Raw genomic sequence first — 18221 nt, 5'->3', positions numbered from 1 at the left:
ATGTAAATGTAGGGTATCGGAGTTTCGAGCGTGGCTGTCATTATTCGATCACATTTTCCCCACAACCACACACACACACACACACACACACACACACACACACACACACACATTCGACATTCAAGTCATGACGTGGATGCCAGTCACGGTTACGGTGCAATTCTAGGTATCAGCAAGGGGCAAGGGCAAGCGTGCTGGACACATCAAAGACATTTCTGGGCGACATCCTCCCATCATTTGTCCGTTGTCAGAACCACCCCCGACACAGCAGCATGTCGGCCAAAGGACTCAAATATCTGGGCAAGCTTGATGGAAAGCGCGTCCTCGTGGTAGGTGCCACATCAGGAATTGGCTTTTGCGTCGCCGAGGCCGCAGTGGAACACGGAGCTCAGGTGATACTCTCCAGCTCGAACCAGAGCAAGCTGAACGCGACCGCTGCACGACTGCAGTCCGCCTACCCGGATCTCGTCCGGGCGAACCCCCTCACGACCCATGCATGCGATCTGTCGGACAGGGAGCACCTGGAACATAATCTCAGCGGCCTACTGGACGCAGCGACCAAGATCGGCAAACTGAACCACATATCATGGACCGCAGGCGACGCTGCAAGAATCCCAAGAGTCCAGGACCTTACCATCGACGCGATCTACCATGCAGGGATAGTCCGCTGCGTCGCACCGTTACTCATGGCGAAGCTCCTTCCCAGCTATATGGAACGGTCAGCTGAGAATTCCTTCACCTTTACAGGCGGATCCATCACTCAGAAGCCCAATCCCGGATGGGCTGTGATGGCGACATGGGGAGGGGCAGTCGAGGGGGCGATGAGAGGCCTGGCGGTCGACTTGAAACCCATCAGGGTGAATATTGTCTCGCCAGGCGCGGTGCATACAGAAATCCTTGCAGGGATGGCTAAGGACGAGTTGGAAGGAATGTTGGAATTCTTTCGCAAGACATCGACGACTGGGACCGTGGGCAACCCGCAGGATGTGGCCGAGGCTTACCTGTACATTATGAAGGATCAATTCATCACGGGCTCGATTGTTGAAACCAATGGAGGAAGGCTTCTGGTGTAGGCGTTGGTCATTGTTTGTTGTTTGAGTACCTTTAAGGGCTTGCCGGTGTCCAAAGTATTGATATAATTCATTAAGGAAATTAACTGAAGCTGTCCAGAACAAGACCATCAGTCCTGGCTGCAATGAAACTGGATTTAAAACATTAATTACGCTCAAGGACCCACGCCAGGGGGCACATTCCACCAATACCTCACACTGCAGCTAAGCGACCACCTTTCGGAGTCTCCTATCCAGCCGGAAGTTACTTCCATGACTCTGGAATGGATTGGTGCTACCGTACGTCGGTTTGTTATCTGCCAATACAATGGCTGTCGATTTCGTCACGATCCTCGCTATCGGTCTGCAGTCTCTTACCCCCCTGCCGAGGACTAGAGTTGCACGCTGGCCAGAACATATAGCTAGAATCTGATTCCCTTCTAGGAATCTGATGGCCTTTCTACATCCACATCCTACGTCAAGATGTTGTATAGCATATTAGTTCTTGCTATTCTACTTGCCTTGACCCTGCTCCGCAAGTACCGGGCTCGCTGCCGGTACCCTTCGCATATTCCTATTGTCAAAGGGTCAGCGAACCTGAACTACAAGGCAATCATTGAGGCACGATATGCTCAGGTAATGATGGCTGGCCCTGTTCTCATACTACTCTAGAGGCACTGTGCTAAATGTTTATGAGGATCCCGACCAACTTTATGTCCTCCAAACACCCTTCCGTGATGTCCTTGTCCTTCCCCCAAAGTTTGTCAATGAGTATGCCTGGCAACCAGAACCCAGAGTCTGTATGATGTCCCTGTGCTTATCCTTGAACTCTGGGACCACTGAAGGGAGGCTAACTCCAGAAGCCTCTGCCGTGGACTTAAGCGAGCGCTTTCAGGGCCGGTAAGGATCCATCTCTAAGACCCCATAAACATTCGACAGTTTTCTTAATGGATACGATCTCTCTTAGGTACACTATGCTGGGTTCTCTATATCCTGACAGTCCAGGTAGGAGGCGCCAAGATGGGCAGAGCATGCACTCTCTGTATCTCCTACAATTCTTATCGTTCTCTTCTCCCAGGCGATAGAACACATACTATGGTTTCCTACGCAAAAGGGTTTCTGACGAAGAATATCGGTGGCATGATGAACGACGTGTACGAGGAAATTGACTTGGCGCTTGACCGAGTAGTGGGACAGGAACCAGGTATGATCGCAAAAGAAGTCAATGAAGCGGCAGGAAGGAAACTGACCGACTTGAGATCCCCGTTCGATCAATGTAAGCAATCTTGTGCTTAGTGTCTTTTTGCATGTGTATCAGAGGGCCTATCTTGGCTTGGAGGCGGCTCGTAACGAGGATTGGGTGAGTTCAAATATCTCCCCTTGCAACACGCACTGCAGAGATCTCGCATGATAAGTGGTGATACAGATGGCTCTCTGTCTTGGGTTTCCCAAAGTGGCATTCTTTGCTGCGCTCGCGATTGCCAAATGGCCAAGGCCTTTGCAGCCTGTGGCGAATCTCTTTCTCCCGGAGATGCGTCGCTTCCGCCGTTACTGCAAGAGCGTTGACGACTTTCTACGTCCATTACATCAGGTTTGTCCTCCCCAGGGATCTTGATCGGTAGTTGACCCCTTCGATTAAGGAACGGCTCCAAGCTATGAAGAGTCCCGATTTCAAACCGCCAGCAGACTATATCCAATCCTATATCGAGAGTGCAGAGAGCGAGCGTGCCAACACGGACCTTCTAGTCGAGGGAATTGGCATGACCAACATAGCTGGGATTCAGAGCACAGGGCGTGTAGTGAGTGCAAGCCTGCCCTCGTCGATGTGGATTGCTGATCTCGTTTCCAGCTCCTGCAAGCTCTGCTTGATCTTGCCGCCAATCCACAGTACATAGAACCTCTAAGAGAAGAAGTCGGTCGCTTGACACACGAGAACAACGGAGATGTGAACCTGAGCCAAACCCAGCTTGCCCGGCTGGACCTTATGGATTCTTTCTTCAAGGAATCGCAGAAATTTCACCATGCCAACTGCCGTAGGTTTGCGCTGGCTTGAAAAGCCCTGGAAATGATATAATTAACCCACCTTAGTATCTGTCTATCGCAAGATCATCCAGCCGATGACTCTCTCCAATGGAACCTTTCTCCCAGCCAACTCTTACGTCGCCCTTCCTGGGTCCGCATATTCCGTCATTGAAAAGGGGGGCAAAAAGCGGGTCTTTCAGCCCTTCCAGTGGGCCGAGAAAAGCGTGTTGGAGGGTTCTACCCGCTTCAAATACATCTTTGCAGGGTAGGTGTACCGGAACTTTTACCAGCAGGAAAAAGTCAGAAGCTAACATGGCTCACATTGCACGTCAGGCCCGACTCCCTCGAATTCGGCGCCGGTACACACGTTTGTCCAGGCCGCTTTTTCGCTGTTAACGTGCTCAAGGCAACGCTGAGTCGTATCTTGATTCGGTATGACTTTCACCTGCCAGAAGGAACGACGAGACCGGAGGATCAGTACAACCATATTTTGGATGTGAGGCAGGATACCAAGTCGGTCCTGCAGTTCCAGCTCCGTCAGTCTCGACATGCTGCGACTATCCTTTGATGCAGTTGGTCTAGGGCGGCATGCATACATACATGTGGCGATGACCGGGTGTGTCGGAAGTAATCATCGCTTGTCCGTGTCAATGCAAGCTACTGGCAATACCACCACCGCGTTATGCTGGTGCCAATTAATAGTCCTGGCCAGTGACAGGCCTCATGGCAACCGTCCGCGAGCAACCTTTCGTGTAGACATATCATGCACCTGAACCTCCCATCTCTCCCTCATCTCGGAGAATCCAGTGCAGGTTAGTATCTTGTTCTTTTAGAACGGGAAGCTATCCTCTATGATTAGACCCAGATCGCATATACGCTATCAGACATGCTGGGCAGGAGGCTAAACCAATAATACCCATACAACCCTCTCCGCGGAAGAAATATCCACCCACTAGCAAAGCCTAGACACCTGGGTTAGCAAGCTCTTGTAGGAACCGAGAGTGATAAAACATTGATGGGATGGACACTCCAATATTTTCCCGCTCCTCCACGGAGCACTGCGAATCCAATAATGTATGAGAATAGGGATATTGGTCTGGGAAGCGGGCAAAGGCTTACAGCAAGTACGTAGTATGTATCACGATCTTCATTACATTGGTCGTTAAGTGACCAGCTTACCGGCTGGCGGCTGGTAGTGGGGAAATATATAATAGAAACAGTTTACAGTTCAATGTTGCATTCAAGATAGCTTTTAATCTGTTCGATCAACCGTATAATTCGTCGCTCTGTCTGTCGCAGCACAGCCAGTTGTGTAATCATCGCCGCACCATGGGCGAGCAACTTGCTCTTCTCGACCAGGGTCCGGAGGTCGCGCAGCTGAAGCTCAATCAGAACTCTAATTACACGGAGCGACTCGTTGGGTTTGTCTAGTTCGTAATCTCCTACAAAAAAGCTCCTCACATAGCCACTGGTACCGCCGCCGTCCAACCTTTTTGCTGTCCTGGGCTGCTGTGGTTGGCCCTGGCCGGCGCAGCACTCGAAGTAATGCGAATTGATCCGACATCCTAACCTCGCCACTTTGTCACAGGCAAACGCAAGGAGCATGATGTGTTCGGAGCACCCAGCGCTGTTCAAACACCGCAGCATCTTATTGCAGTCGGTGCAGGCATCCTTTTGCCACGCCAGCACGGTGTCTAGAGCGTGGGGTTCGGTGTCAACGCAATGTAATTTGTTCTCGAGTTCTTCTAGCATGGGGGCGGCGAGCAGGAGACAGTCACACTGGCCTCTGGGGGTCAGGGAGGCGTCCTGCATCTTCTGCGCTGCGCCCATGCCGCGTACTTGCTCTGTCTCGTGCTCGGCCGCTACATTATTGTGAGCATGTGTTATATTTCCCAGCTTTCTCCCTCCCGTTAGCTGCATATCATTGGTGCTCTCAACATACCCTGACTTAGACTACCGGGCCCCTGCGGATTCCGATTGGTAGGGCCACTGAAATTACACCCCCAAACATCCTCTAGAGGTGTAGATAATGGCGTTGAAATCCAACCGCTCAGCAGTGTCTGGTCTAGGCCTGCCAGAGACCAATCCTGCAGGGGATACTCCGTTATTAGGTTAGGCCCAAGGCTGTCGTCGCCAGCGGCAATCTTGGGACTAGTAGTCGATTTCAATGGTGAAGCTTGGGGCGTTGATGACACAGATGAAATTCGTCGTGTTGACTGACAGGTGATGCTCTCCCAGCATTGTTCGTCAGTATCCTTCATGGAAATGCGATCGTTGGGTGGGGTTTGTAGCTGAGCTGGGTAGCGCTGGCGCTTCGCCCCTGCGTCGAAAGTGGACGAGTATGTACACCGGGCATGGTTGTTTTTACACCGGCGACACCCACTCTTGTGCCCGCTACATCTGAGCTGTTGTCCATGAGCAAATGTATACCAAAGTCTGACATTGTATGCATACCTTTTTCTCGCGGCAGCTGTCGCATGCTGAACGGGGGGGCAGGGAATAACCCAGCTGGCTGTAGGCTGTTCCATTGGCACGCTCGATAAACTCATGGTTGTCGCTCTGCGGATCCAGTCTTAACATCCCAAACATCAGGATCGATATGGAGAATAATGAATATGAATAAGGAATTCAGCTCTCTTTCCATGAATCTACAGAGTCTGAAGGACATGACTATATAAACCTTCAAAAACACCTGAGGCATCAGCACTAGCCCTACATAGGAAGCAACAGGCGCTGCAGAAGACATCCTGAATCTCCTCCAATCACGGTATCTCAATTGGCCAAGTGGTCATTTGAAGGATCTGAGGAGATTTGTCATGGCCGCACCTGCGCTAGACATTGGTTCGTGTGCCTGCGCCGCGCGCAGATCCTCTCTTTCATGTCCCACGGTAGTGACTGGCCCACAGAATCGACAAGCCGTGCGTACTATCGTTGCCAAGGACACCTCATATCACTGCATCCAGAATTTCGAGTCAGAAGAGAGGCTCTGTAATGCATGAGGGCCGGGGTGTCCAAGCGAGAGGATTGTACGCCCACGGTCGGCGAACACCACGAGAATCAATTGCTCGAATATGCCAGCGGTGCATGCAGCCTTGACGTAAGCAGGCTGTGATGATCATAGTAAGCTGATTCTTTTTTTCTTTTCCTTTTCTGGTCTTAGACCAGTTGCCCAAGTACCCATGGGTGATAGCGCTACCTTGCAATAACTTTTCTGTGCACCAGACAGGGAAGGGATGTCGTGATTGCAACCATGGCCGAACATACAACAAACAACTGGCGCTGGATTGTGGCTCGGCATTGAGGCTCAGCTTATCTCTCACACATGTAGGCGGCGTAAGTGGACTAATATGGAGGTGAGGTTGCTTTATCATGCAGCGCCCAGCCAGGTGCCGAGTCCCACGGTGTAAGCATTTTACCAGGATTCAGTGGCGCTCATGGCTTTTAGGAAAGCCCTTGATAGTGGAATGGGTCCAGCTCTACATCGAGGTAACAGGAGTGATGACTGATAGCATGATCAGAGTTACTAATTAGTTACCAGCCTTCTCAGTCCGATCCAAAATCCCGTTCTACCTGGCTCTCACACATTCGTTGCCATCTTTGGTAAAAAGCCGATTGTTTCAGCAGACTGCTAAGGTCCCCTGAAAATTGCCCAGACCCCTTTCGGCCAGGAGGTGCGGCGGTCACTGTGGCTTGAAAGGGAAATATACCGACAATGGCCAAAATGCCATCTATAACTATGCGGACCAAGAGTGGTAAAAAATGTCCGGCTCTTTCAGACAGTGGACTGACCATATTATCCCTACTGGATATACACGACTTGTCCTCGGTGAATTGCACAAGCTGGGTCTGGGAGCCGCAATGTTCACTGCACGGCGACGAGGGTTTCAGGGTCTCTTTACTACAAGCAACGCCGGCATCGTGAGAGGATGCTACCTCCCGCCTCTCCTGGCAATCGTATGCACCGCGATAATCCTCGTGCAAGCATTGCCAGTATGGACGCGTCAATAGTCCAGTTGGCGCCTCCTTGCTTACCCCCTCTGTACCGACCCTCTTTGGCCGCCTCGTTTCTCTTACGACAGCAAGCCCATGTCGCACATGCAATGCAATCAGCATCACAACAGCCCGAACCCTCCAATCCGCCCGGCCGATCAACAGATTGAATACCCCATCGCTACCATGGCGCACAGGCAATCTAGCATACTATGAAGATCACGGTGTTTGATATGAAAGCTCAACTGGCAAACCTACATTCAGAGAATAAACAAGAGATCACTCGTTTGGAATACTATGACACATAGAAGGCCTTAGGTTGAAGACTCTATATGGTACTCGAGGCTGGTAGCCCTACTGGCCACCCCTGGTACGTAGTAAGATGCTATTCTGCAAAGGGAGGATTGCGCCGCTTGTTATGTACGTGGACGAATTGAGATACATCGTTTTCTCAATCCGGCAAGTCTCCGGTTGGACCACATGTTCATGCATAGTGGAACATGCCGTTATCTCTGGCCCGGCAGTAAGCGTGGGCTCCCTAAGGAGGAATTCCAAACCACCTTCCTAACAGATCCAGAGTCGCCGCACAAATATCACTCGGATTATCACCTTGGATAGTCGAGATGCATTATCGGCACTTCGCCTCTATACAATTGCCCGTAATGATGAATACACAGTCCCCAACTGCCGGCGAGGTGAATTAGGTCTGGTGGGATAGTCCGGATGACCCAGAGAATCCGTACAACTGGCAAACCTGGAAGAAGGTCCTCAATTGTGGTGCCATCAGCGCAATGACCTTCATCACCCCGCTTGGTTATGTATGACCCTCGTCCACTTGCTCCTGCTCAACGACTAACGAGCTTTCCTCAGCGGTCTTCGCCGCTGGTGCTCCCAGTGCCATGCTCGAATTTTATTCACACTCGTTGACCATCGCTTCCTTTGTAGTCTCCGTTTACCTGTTAGGCTGAGCCTTCGGGCCTTTACTGATGACGCCCTTTTCCGAGATTTATGGCCGTGTTGTTGTCTACCACTTCTGCAACATCGGCTTCGTAGCGTTTGCGATTGGATCGGCCGTTGCTCCCACACTCAACGGCCTTATCGTGATTCGCTTTTGCTCTGGAGCATCCGGCTGCGCAGCTGTCACCAACGGCGGCGGGTCGATCACCGACATGGTCGCTCAGGAACACCGTGGCAAAGCCCTGGCGGCCTACAGCATTGGCCCCCTGCTGGGACCCATCATCGGCCCAGTTGCAGGTGGGTTCATTACTGACGCTGCCGGGTGGCGCTGGAACTTTTGGCTTCTAGCCATTGCAGGGTCTGTTTTGGCCATCCTAATGGGATTCGTATTGTCCGAGACTTACGCACCTGTTGTGCTCAAGCAGAAGGATGCGCGACTCCGACGGCAGACGGGGAATCCATTGCTGCGATCCAAGCTAGACTCGGGACGTACACCACAAGACCATTTCAAGCGCAGCATCATCCGCCCGACGAAGATGCTCTTCCGCTCGCCTATCGTTGCCATTGCCTCCGTATACGTGGCGATTTCGTACGGATACCTGTATCTCATGTTCACGACCATTCCCACTGTGTTTCAAGAAACCTATGGGTTTACCACGGGGACCGCTGGCCTAGCATATCTGGGTCTGGGCATCGGTAGCATCGTCGAAATTGCGTATACGAGCATCACAAGTGACAAGGTGATTCGTAGGAATGCCGCCGGAGTTGCCCGCAACAGGAATCATGAGTCGAGGTTCGACATCCACTGTAACATCGAACCCGAGCATCGCCTCTTGACGCTTCCCATCGGCAGCATCCTCATTCCGCTGTCGCTTTTTGTATACGGCTGGATGGCGGAGTACAAGATCCACTGGATTGTAGCAGTCATCTCCCATGTCCCCATCGGCATAGGAAACATGGTCATCTTCATGTGTATCCAAATGTATCTAGTCGACGGGTTCACAGTCTACGCCGCCTCGGCCATTGCGACGAATACCGTTGTGCGATCTATTGCCGGCGCATTGTTGCCGATGGCCGGGCTGCCGTTATTTGAGAACCTCGGTCTTGGCTGGGGGAATAGCCTTCTGGGCTTCATTGCGATTGGGACCATACCGATTAGCCTTGCAATTATGAGGTGGGGAGAATATCTGAGAAGGAGGTTTGAGATCCCCAACTTGTAGGGTAGGTATATCACGGGTTGTATGGCTGTGCAATGCTTCATTCCGAAGTTACACTACTTCAAACGATTCAAACTTTGGCAACGATCTGGGATCAAGTAGATGATGGGAAACCAGTATTTTGAGATGAAATGCGCTCTGCCGTCCGATCAGGAGTCACCATTGCTGAAAGGTACGCATGCCTCGATCAGACCTTCTCTAGTAACTACCATACCAATGTAGCCAGCTCACCTCCGTCCCTTCACCCGGATAGTCACATCATCCTCCAGATGCATTGCGATATAATCCTTCCACCTCAACGATTCCCCCTGCGCATTGTGCAAACTCATGTCAAACATTCGGAACAGATTCCCCAGGAACAAATACGCCTCCATGTAGGAGAGATTCATCCCCACACACATCCGCGGGCCCTTGCTGAACGGAACGAGGTTGGCCTTGGAAGTCTTGACACTTTTATCGTCCAGCCAACGCTCTGGCATAAAGGCCTCCGGGTCTGGAAAGAGGGCTGGGTCGTAGTGGATCATGCGCTGGGCGGTTGAGACGGATGTCTAAAAGCAATGTCAGTATTTCCCTCACATCTTTGCATTGATTGTTGAGATACATACCCCAGCAGGTAGGAAATGTTCACCATACTTTACCCCCCCGGACGGCACAATGCGCGTGAGGATCCCAGGCGCGGGTGATGAGATGCGTAGGGTTTCGTGGATTACGGCAGTCTAATGGTTCAAGGAGAAGGAGGTCAGCAGCGTGCAGGTGTCCAATTCCACGAAAGTCATAGGGCCAGGGAGTGCCATGTTCGGAGGAATGGTAGGTAACTCACCAAATACGGTAAATTAGCCAGGTTCCGATACTCCATCAACCCATCGTGGTTCGTCTCAACTGTGCTGAGCTCCGCAAGTAGTCGCGCTAGACACTTTGGATTCTTCAACAAACACCAGACACCATATGTGATCGTTGTGACCGTAGTCTCCGTGCCGCCGATGACAAGGGAAAACGCCTCATCGACTAGCCCCTGAGTTGAGCGCTGGGGGTCGGCATCGAGGATGGCGTCGAAGACGGTTTGACGGCCTGTTTCGTCGCTATATATACCATTCCGGTGCCTCTTGCGGACTTCTTCCACCCACACGGCACATTGCTGAAGTGGTACCATTAGAATGTCCTGCATTGACGAGGGGGTGAAGGATGAAACTCACCGTCCGAAACTCGACGAACCCCGGAAGAATAAGGGCCAGCGCCCGACTGGGAAATGATTGCAACGTTGTCCCAAGGAATGGGAAGTGCTTGATCAGCGCGAAGTTGCGCGACAGGGTTGTCATCGACTTGATCAGGGATGCGGTTTCCTTGGTCCCCTGCGTGCAGTTCATCACCTTGCCGAAGCACAGCTTCATTATGATGTCCGTCTACATTGGAGACCATATTAGCTAAGGTTTCCGCTTTAACTAGATGGGCAAAAGAGGGTGTCAGGGAAGGTGTACTGCAAAACTTGACTCAAGCTTCTGGAGGCTCAGAGGTCGATCCATATCGTGTGCTTCCTGCACCTTGGCGAGTGCACTTTTGATGATTTGCAGAGCAAACGGCGAGAAGTCCTGCACTGCTCGAGGACTGAACATGGGATTCACGATGCCGCGGCGCTTCTTGTGGGCCGCAGGGTCGATGATGAAAGGAAGTGCATCCAGGTTTCCGGCGAATCTGAACATGGCTGGCTCTTTCAGATACTTTGTTCCGGTGGAGTAGACCCTGATGTGCATTAATCTCCATTGTATATGGCCTTGTCAGTTGCTTACATGTGGTAGAATGCCGGGTCGTTGATGTGGACCCTCGTCGGGCTCATACGGACGATAGGGCCTGTCAATCGTTCCGTTAGCTCTGAGTTTCCGCTTGGAAGAAATCAGGAGCAGGATGTTTGGTACCATATTTTTCATGCAGTCGAGGGTAGCTCTTGAGGTAGTGCCCATCTAGGACAACGTCCTCGTAGAATTCATACCAGCTTGTAGCAGCCGCCAGCTTGGGCCCAGGCACACCACGGAGAGGGTGAAGCAAAAGCCGATAGACGACCAGACCAAAGTAATAGGTCCCTAGTCCTATCAAGGCCGTTTGACACAGGAGGGCAATCCTCCCCGAGACGGTCGTGACTGTCCACGGCCATGGGAGGGTTTGCGCTATAACAAAGGCATTAGTCGACATGGCTGTTTAGGGTAAGCTTGGCTCTCGCGTTTTTGCGCTCTTGCTCCCACGGGCCTGGCTGATGGACTACACGGGTATAGAAGTACTGTCTGGCAAAGACGGTTACAATAAACGTCGGTGATCGCCCTGTTGGGGATCCATCATTTACTCCACTTCCCAAAAAGGAAATGTTCCGAATAAGCTGAAGCCCTCCAAATGGGTTGCAGGCGGCGCATCGGCCTTTTCCTGGTACAGGTCGGTCAGATCAGAGCAAGGGGACTTTTAAATAGGGTATTTGCCCGGTCTCACTTGCACCTGCCCCGGGGCCTTATACTCCTCGCTTTATTTGGCCCTGCTTACAGTCCTTCGTGACGGCGCTTGATCTACTCTCGACCTACTACTCAATTTGATATTTCAACCAGCCATTATGTCTCCTTCAGCAGTGGACAGCGTGAATCAAAGCAGGAAAGGTCCTGCTCCCTGCCATCATGAGAAGGCGGTCCGTGTTCCGGATATGTTCAGCTCCATCATGTCTGCGGAGGCCACAGTGAACCCACATCACTTCAAGGTCAAAGCCGCTGCGGACTCTTTTATCGCCGAGTATGTCCTGGCCTACTGCATTTGAGGAGCAAAACTATGCTAAGCAACGCATCCCCTTGCTGTAGGTATTTGAAGATGGACAAGCATGAGGCAGAGCGAAACCACAAGGCAGACTTCTGCTTTTGCGCGTCCGCAATGGCACCGCATGCCGATGCAGAGGCACTGAGAACGATGGTAGACTGGTTAAACTGGGTATATGCGCTGTTCTGTTCCGTTCTACTTCCAGGCTAACAATCAAGTCGGTTGGGTAGATTTTCTACTTTGATGATCGTCAGTGTTGCAACCTCCAAGGGTACCAAAAAAATATATATCTGTATCCTGCTGACGCAGCAGTTTACATTCTAGATTTCGATGAAGGCCAGCTCGACCGCGATCCATCCGCCGCACAGCATGAAATAACACAGACCCTGGCCATATTGGAGGAAGGAAACGATTGTCCGGACAGGGACCAACACCCCTTGCGATATCTGTTCCATACTATTTGGGATAGAGTACAAAAGGTATGCTTCCTGCTAGCACATCACACAATATGCGCGTATTCTGACATGTTACACCCCGCGCAGCGTGCCTCTCCAGACGTACAGATTCAATTTAAATTTACCCACCGGCGATATCTCGACGGCCTCCTCCACCAGGTTGAAGCGACACGGGATGGTGAGAGCGCCACGAGGACCGAAGAGGACTATATCCGAATGCGGAGGCGGACGGTTGGTGGCTATCCTTGCATCAGCCTGATTGCGTATGTTGACCATGTTCTTTATGTTTCATCTCTTGGTTTATCCTTCCATTTTCCGATTGGAGGCCCCAAGGTAACTGTCTGACAACAATCAACCGATTCTAGCTACGCTCACGGAGTCGACCTTCCGCAAGAGGCCTTTGGGCATCCATCAGTCCAGGAATGTATAGCTGTGGGCTGCGATCTGGCCTGGATGTGAGTGACAGCCCATGTCTCCTAGAAATAACTCAAGAACGATCCACGTGCTGACAATAGGCGGTCGCTCGCTAGCCACAACGATATCGTCTCCTACAAGAAAGACGTCAAATCTGGTATCGAGCATAACTACATCACCGTCCTGAAGCAAAACGGCTACTCGACCCAGCAAGCTATGGATCGTGCTGGGAAACTTCAGGACGAATGCTACCGCCGGTGGTACACCGCGCTGGCAGATATGCCTGTGTGGGGTTCAGCAGTGGACCGCAAGGTACTGCGATATATTGAAGCCTGTCATAGCTTTCCCCTTGGGGACTTGCTTTGGAGCTTCCAGACCGAGAGGTACCTTGGAGCTAGTGAGGGATATCGGCTCCAACAGACGAGAGTCCTTGACCTCTCAGACCTCCAGTAGGCTATTAGTGGTGATAGCAGTTTGCGCGGAATAAAGATCAGTATCGTAGTATCTCACTAAGCACCGATTATAACAGAGAATCCGCTATTTGTAGTATTCAACCATGAATTTAGAAACTGGTAGTTGGCTTCGTGCTATACACAGGAGGCGCCGCGCGCAACATGCATTTCTTGTCTGCGGTCGACAGCATTGTCGGAGTTCAAGAGCTTCACGTATGCCATTGCTGACCTCTTTCGAACATTGGTGAGACGTTCCGGAAGACTCATATTATCCGCGCATCGTTAAGCGTTGACTAGTAGGATTAGGTACTTGCTCCTATCTGGGAAAACATTCCGCATACAGCAGATGGCTTATGAAGAACGCTGCATTGGACTGGTTCCAGTGATAAACGAGCTCGCCGGCCACGAACCACACCTAACCTGGGTCGGGAATGAATTTAGGGTACCTCCGATAGCAGACTTCCGAGGTCAGGAAACACCATCCTTCACGCGGTAGAAATCGTCACATTTTATATCGTAGCATCATGTTCAGTGTAAAGGCATAGGTCTCTCACGGCTGAGACTGACCAGCGAATGAATCGACGAGAGTGGAGAGACTAAACAGCGAAGGCAAGGACATCATCCTGACATTGATTGGCAGAGAGGTATGATTGAGTTCTGATCTCTGCAAAGAGGGTCGGCCAGATCTGAGCTATTTACAGTCGCATATCCATCTACCCCATTAACCCCGTCCTTGCTTGTCCCCGGTAAGATCGACAGATTTGACAACTTCACAGTGACCTGTCCACCAGACATCCTCCTCCCCAACACCATAGAATGTCCCCGTCTGAACAGGCATACTACCCCGCACACTCGTTCTCAGGTTGGGGGCTAGCTATGTGGAGCTAGCATAGATTTCGAATGCAGTCTGCAGCCTTTGCGCGGCTACACTCGACCCTGCAGGTGTGGACGGTCCCGCAGCTCTGAGCGCAGGATCTACTGGCCATTGCCCGACAAGAAGCAGCACAGTCGCCTATTTCTCATTCGTGAGTGTCAGTACATCTTCAGATATCATCTCATTACATGGACAGTATCAGTGATATGCGTACGCTTGGCAAGGTCGGGATCAGCGGCAGGGGAGGCAATGGCCACGGCTGCCAGGGCGAGGGCCATGATGAGAGTGAACTTCATCTTGGAATATCTCTCTTGTAGCTCGGATTCGACGTTGAGTGTTGTGTTGGACTTGTGGATCTCTGGATTCTACTTCAGATGCCATTGGGACTGATGGGTTTACTTATACCTTTAGTTCCCCACAGTATCTCATCTATCTTCACGGATAGACGGTCCGTACCAGGATGGGTGAAAATCAGCGAGGTCATCTCCAAGTAGCCAGCTGGTTGTTTTCGTATCAAGGGCAGGATCCACGGAATAGGCATGCAACGGGGTCCGGTTACTCAACAAAGTTGACAGGAAACCTCGTATATTCTATACCAAGGCTGTATGCCAAATATACCTAAACCGCTTTAAGAGCGGAAGGGCTATTATCATGCTCGTGTTGTAATCTCGTATCACGGGGGGGATTGGTATAGCATCAGGTTAGCTTCAAAAGGCATCATCCAGGGGTAGCTTCTGGCTGGTGGATAACTCGGGGACTTAGGGCTTTCCACGATCGACCGCTAGGAAGGATCTGTAGGGCGAGCGTATGAACAAGAGGTTTGGCCTTTTCAGTAAATCTGGGCATATCTCCGTATCGTCCCAAAAGGAAAACCCACCTCATACATCTACCCAATGCCTACGCGTACGAGCGGTCCCCATATTGCAGGTCCGATCGCCAATCCAAGGACAAATAGTGAAAGGCCCAGAGTGAGAACCTTGGCGCTAAGATCATACTCTCCCTGGACCTCGCGTCCTGAGACTAAGTATCCAGAGGACGTGAAGGTCACGGCAATTGGCCTCAGTTGACCGGATTACCAGTGTCATCCTTTCCAAACTCCACCATAAATGGCTCACTTTCGGTTCCCAAATCCCTGACTAGGCCCGATCTAAATAAGCGATTGGCTGGGATTCCAAGACTGGTCCCTTCGTCCTGAAGAATCCATGGCCTAGGCTACTCCACTTGTCTCGCTACCGAGTTAGTTCAAAACTTGCGTACACAGCATGGTTAAGATGTCCATTCCTCTAGTACTTAAGAAGGGCAGAAAAAGCTGGGAGGTGCACTGTATCCTATCTGTTGTGCGGAATGTTCCCTTTAAGAAACACCGAACTGGAATGGCATGATCAAGGATCGCCACATTGTAGTACAAAGCTCCCCCCCTTCGGTGGCCGAGGATACTGACAACTCTCGCTATGGAAAACCAATACGAGCTCACTCCATTCGTGTACAGTTTCTCTTGGAGATCCCAGCCATTGGCGAGCAGCTGACAACGCTATGCATGCCATGACCTACACAGTGAAATCAATGACACCCTTAGTGTAACCGGAAGCTTTATGCTAAAGGCCAGACCACTGCCCAGTTTATTCTATATTTCCTGCATCCACAAAGCCCTTCAGCAATCGTTGGAATGGTGGTATATTCTGCTTTAATCAACGAGGTGCTCCTCAGGATGTCCAAGGCCGTAGCCGGCGCCGTGCAGCTGGATATCAAAGATTCTCACGCGGTCTATCGATATGTCTTCTCCGTGCTCGCATTGGCATCAGAGCTCATCCCCGACGTCGGAGGCTTCTTAAGCCTGATCTGCAACCTGATTGGCCAGATCCTCTTCCATCCAGACAAGACTAAAGCGATCTGGAAGGCCTTGCACAGGCGAATTAAGAGTTTGATCGACTGGAGGCTGAGGGGTTATCAGATTGGCACGAAGTCTAACAGGGTCAAATCTCGGAGAGTGGTGATGTTTCCTACCCTGCACAATAAGAGGATAAAGCGGCGAGCAAACTCCTAGCAGTTGTCTGTGATTCCAAGTCAACACTGCCTGCCTTGAGGAGCTCGACTTGCCTCCACCCCCATCAGCAGCATCCCGTATTTTATGATCTCCAAGACCCGCTTCCTCGTCTCCTCGAATCATCCCTCCCCGAAGATGAGCAGTTGTAAGCCCTACGACGATGTGGCTTGGGCCATAAGGACCCAGATCTGGCAGGATTGGCCCGAGCTTCTTCGCACGGATGGTGACATCTACAATGACATCGGAGTCATCCTCTCTAAACAACTCAAAGATCTAGACTGGACCGCCTTCGGGTTCCTCAGCACCGGCGGCTTTAATATCTGCTTCAAGATGGAGTTCGCCAACGACAGCGGTGCTATTATACGGTTCCCAGTACCCGACGCTGTCATGCTCCCTAAGGAAAAGGTCCGGAATGAGGTCTCTGTCATGAAGTTTATCTTGGACAAGACTTCATCCACAATTCCGATCCCGGTGCCTTCTATTACGCGCTTTGCCGATGCAAAGGAGAGCCCATCAAACCTGGGACCTTTCATCATCATGATCTACATCCGACACACGCACAGTATGGCTGATTTCCTTGAACGGCCAAATCGCCCAGGAGGGCAACAGCCAGTACTCAATCCAGACCTCGAGCCCGCCAGACTGCAGTCTCTCTATGGGGACCTGGCTAGGATCGTCCTTTCACTGTCTAAACTCGTCTAAGTCGCATAGGATCCATTGCCAAAAAGGAAAATGATATCTGGGACGTGCTGCATCGACCTCTATCCTACTCCATGAACGAGATTGTGCAACTCGGGACGCTACCACGATCGGAACTACCTACCACCACCTAAGAAAAAGCATCTTCGTACTTCGAAATGCTGGCCGAATTATACCTTCAACACCCGAGATACCAGAGAAAGGAGGCGAATGTTCCATTAGCAATCAATCCAGAACAATTGGCGGATCACTTCAGGCGCAGATTTGTGGCTCGATTTCTCTTCCGAAAGATCGTCCGAGACCAAGAGCAAAGAAAGCAGTGGATACACCATGATGATGGCCCGTTTCCATTGTGGTGTGTAATTTTCGGTCGGAAAACGTTCTAGTCGACTAATATGGACACATCGCGGGGGTAGTGGACTGGGAGTTCTCATACTCTGCTCCAGCTGAGTTCTCTTATGCACCACCTTGGTGGTTGCTTCTCAGAAAGCCAGAGGACTGGCCTGGAGGCCTTGATGACTGGTGTATTGAGTATAAGAAAGCTCTCCGGGTATTCCTGTCAGCAATGCAGAGATGCGAAGACGAATTAATTCAGAAGAAGCTACTACGAGAAAGCGAACGGTTATCTTTTCGCATGCTAGACAGTTGGCGAACCGGAGACTTTTGGATCATGTACGCTGCGCGAAATAATTTTCCCTTCGACGCGATATATTGGAAGAGGATTGACCGGCGGTTCTTCGGATCGACCAATGAAGACAGTAATAGCTGCGATACATGGCGGCGGAGACTCCATCTCCTAGAGCACGAAGTAAAAGAGCTCATGGAGGAATGGGTGAGTCAGATGGTTAGAGACAGGGACACATGGCAACTCTCTTGGGATCCTGATGAATACACCCTGGAGTGGATCGAAAAGCTCAAGATGAAAAGAGCGGGCGAGGAAGAAGAGCCTTGATGTCAAGAGAATAGCCTTTAGGACTGGCCTAATATGTTCCATGCCGTGCAGAAATATAGTCAAGCACCTACTATCCACACAGTCACTGTATTCACTCTTGCACTCACGGATACTAGACTATTACCCAACATCAGTCACTGCGAGGGAAAGTAAAGTGAACACCAAGCATCCCTGCAGGCAGCTTGTTGCTCCGTAGGCCAATGCACCGAAGACATTAATCAGGTATTAGTAATTGCTGAGCAATCTATCTATATTCCCACGATCGTATCCAGCTTGACAAGTTTGGGGCATATTTATTCCATACAACACCCA

The 18221-nt window shown here is 51.1% G+C and overlaps 8 protein-coding genes across 8 annotated transcripts; 5 read left to right on the top strand and 3 right to left on the bottom strand.

Moving 5' to 3' along the window:
• Positions 1-272: 272 nt before the first annotated feature.
• Positions 273-1073, top strand: BJY04DRAFT_219368 (NAD(P)-binding protein; the record flags this gene model as incomplete). The annotated part of the gene is made up of 1 exon (XM_073716580.1): positions 273-1073. One exon carries the CDS (start codon positions 273-275, stop codon positions 1071-1073), a length of 801 nt encoding a protein of 266 aa, XP_073570186.1.
• Positions 1074-1532: 459 nt separating this feature from the next.
• BJY04DRAFT_228646 (cytochrome P450) lies at positions 1533-3672 on the top strand (the record flags this gene model as incomplete). The annotated part of the gene is made up of 9 exons (XM_073718889.1): positions 1533-1685; positions 2050-2054; positions 2135-2253; positions 2309-2409; positions 2476-2640; positions 2690-2848; positions 2899-3082; positions 3138-3336; positions 3405-3672. 9 exons carry the CDS (start codon positions 1533-1535, stop codon positions 3637-3639), a joined length of 1320 nt encoding a protein of 439 aa, XP_073570185.1. The 3' UTR covers positions 3640-3672.
• Positions 3673-4292: 620 nt separating this feature from the next.
• On the bottom strand, positions 4293-5660 carry BJY04DRAFT_219365 (Zn(II)2Cys6 transcription factor domain-containing protein; the record flags this gene model as incomplete). The annotated part of the gene is made up of 3 exons (XM_073716579.1): positions 4293-4933; positions 5014-5476; positions 5526-5660. The coding sequence occupies 3 exons, from the start codon at positions 5658-5660 to the stop codon at positions 4293-4295; spliced, it is 1239 nt and encodes a 412-aa protein (XP_073570184.1).
• A 1733-nt stretch (positions 5661-7393) lies between these two features.
• BJY04DRAFT_228644 (MFS transporter) lies at positions 7394-9294 on the top strand (the record flags this gene model as incomplete). The annotated part of the gene is made up of 4 exons (XM_073718888.1): positions 7394-7438; positions 7766-7879; positions 7922-8011; positions 8066-9294. 4 exons carry the CDS (start codon positions 7394-7396, stop codon positions 9236-9238), a joined length of 1422 nt encoding a protein of 473 aa, XP_073570183.1. The 3' UTR covers positions 9239-9294.
• Positions 9295-9462: 168 nt separating this feature from the next.
• BJY04DRAFT_219363 (cytochrome P450) lies at positions 9463-11419 on the bottom strand (the record flags this gene model as incomplete). The annotated part of the gene is made up of 7 exons (XM_073716578.1): positions 9463-9783; positions 9841-9951; positions 10056-10370; positions 10429-10635; positions 10711-10972; positions 11020-11080; positions 11146-11419. The coding sequence occupies 7 exons, from the start codon at positions 11417-11419 to the stop codon at positions 9463-9465; spliced, it is 1551 nt and encodes a 516-aa protein (XP_073570182.1).
• A 406-nt stretch (positions 11420-11825) lies between these two features.
• On the top strand, positions 11826-13341 carry BJY04DRAFT_219362 (terpene synthase family protein; the record flags this gene model as incomplete). The annotated part of the gene is made up of 7 exons (XM_073716577.1): positions 11826-11998; positions 12064-12190; positions 12250-12268; positions 12332-12498; positions 12562-12737; positions 12840-12929; positions 12990-13341. The coding sequence occupies 7 exons, from the start codon at positions 11826-11828 to the stop codon at positions 13339-13341; spliced, it is 1104 nt and encodes a 367-aa protein (XP_073570181.1).
• An 873-nt stretch (positions 13342-14214) lies between these two features.
• Positions 14215-14492, bottom strand: BJY04DRAFT_219361 (uncharacterized protein; the record flags this gene model as incomplete). Its single annotated transcript, XM_073716576.1, has 2 exons — positions 14215-14352; positions 14403-14492. The coding sequence occupies 2 exons, from the start codon at positions 14490-14492 to the stop codon at positions 14215-14217; spliced, it is 228 nt and encodes a 75-aa protein (XP_073570180.1).
• Positions 14493-16393: 1901 nt separating this feature from the next.
• On the top strand, positions 16394-17909 carry BJY04DRAFT_208172 (uncharacterized protein; the record flags this gene model as incomplete). The annotated part of the gene is made up of 5 exons (XM_073713956.1): positions 16394-16954; positions 16987-17043; positions 17155-17314; positions 17374-17689; positions 17744-17909. The coding sequence occupies 5 exons, from the start codon at positions 16394-16396 to the stop codon at positions 17907-17909; spliced, it is 1260 nt and encodes a 419-aa protein (XP_073570179.1).
• Between the last annotated feature and the right edge of the window lie 312 nt (positions 17910-18221).

The sequence above is a fragment of the Aspergillus karnatakaensis genome, assembly GCF_047715665.1.
Source record: "Aspergillus karnatakaensis strain CBS 102800 unplaced genomic scaffold BJY04scaffold_31, whole genome shotgun sequence".
NCBI lineage: Eukaryota > Fungi > Ascomycota > Eurotiomycetes > Eurotiales > Aspergillaceae > Aspergillus > Aspergillus karnatakaensis.
Note: the sequence above shows the minus strand (reverse complement) of the source record. Positions and strands in the feature narration are given on the sequence as shown.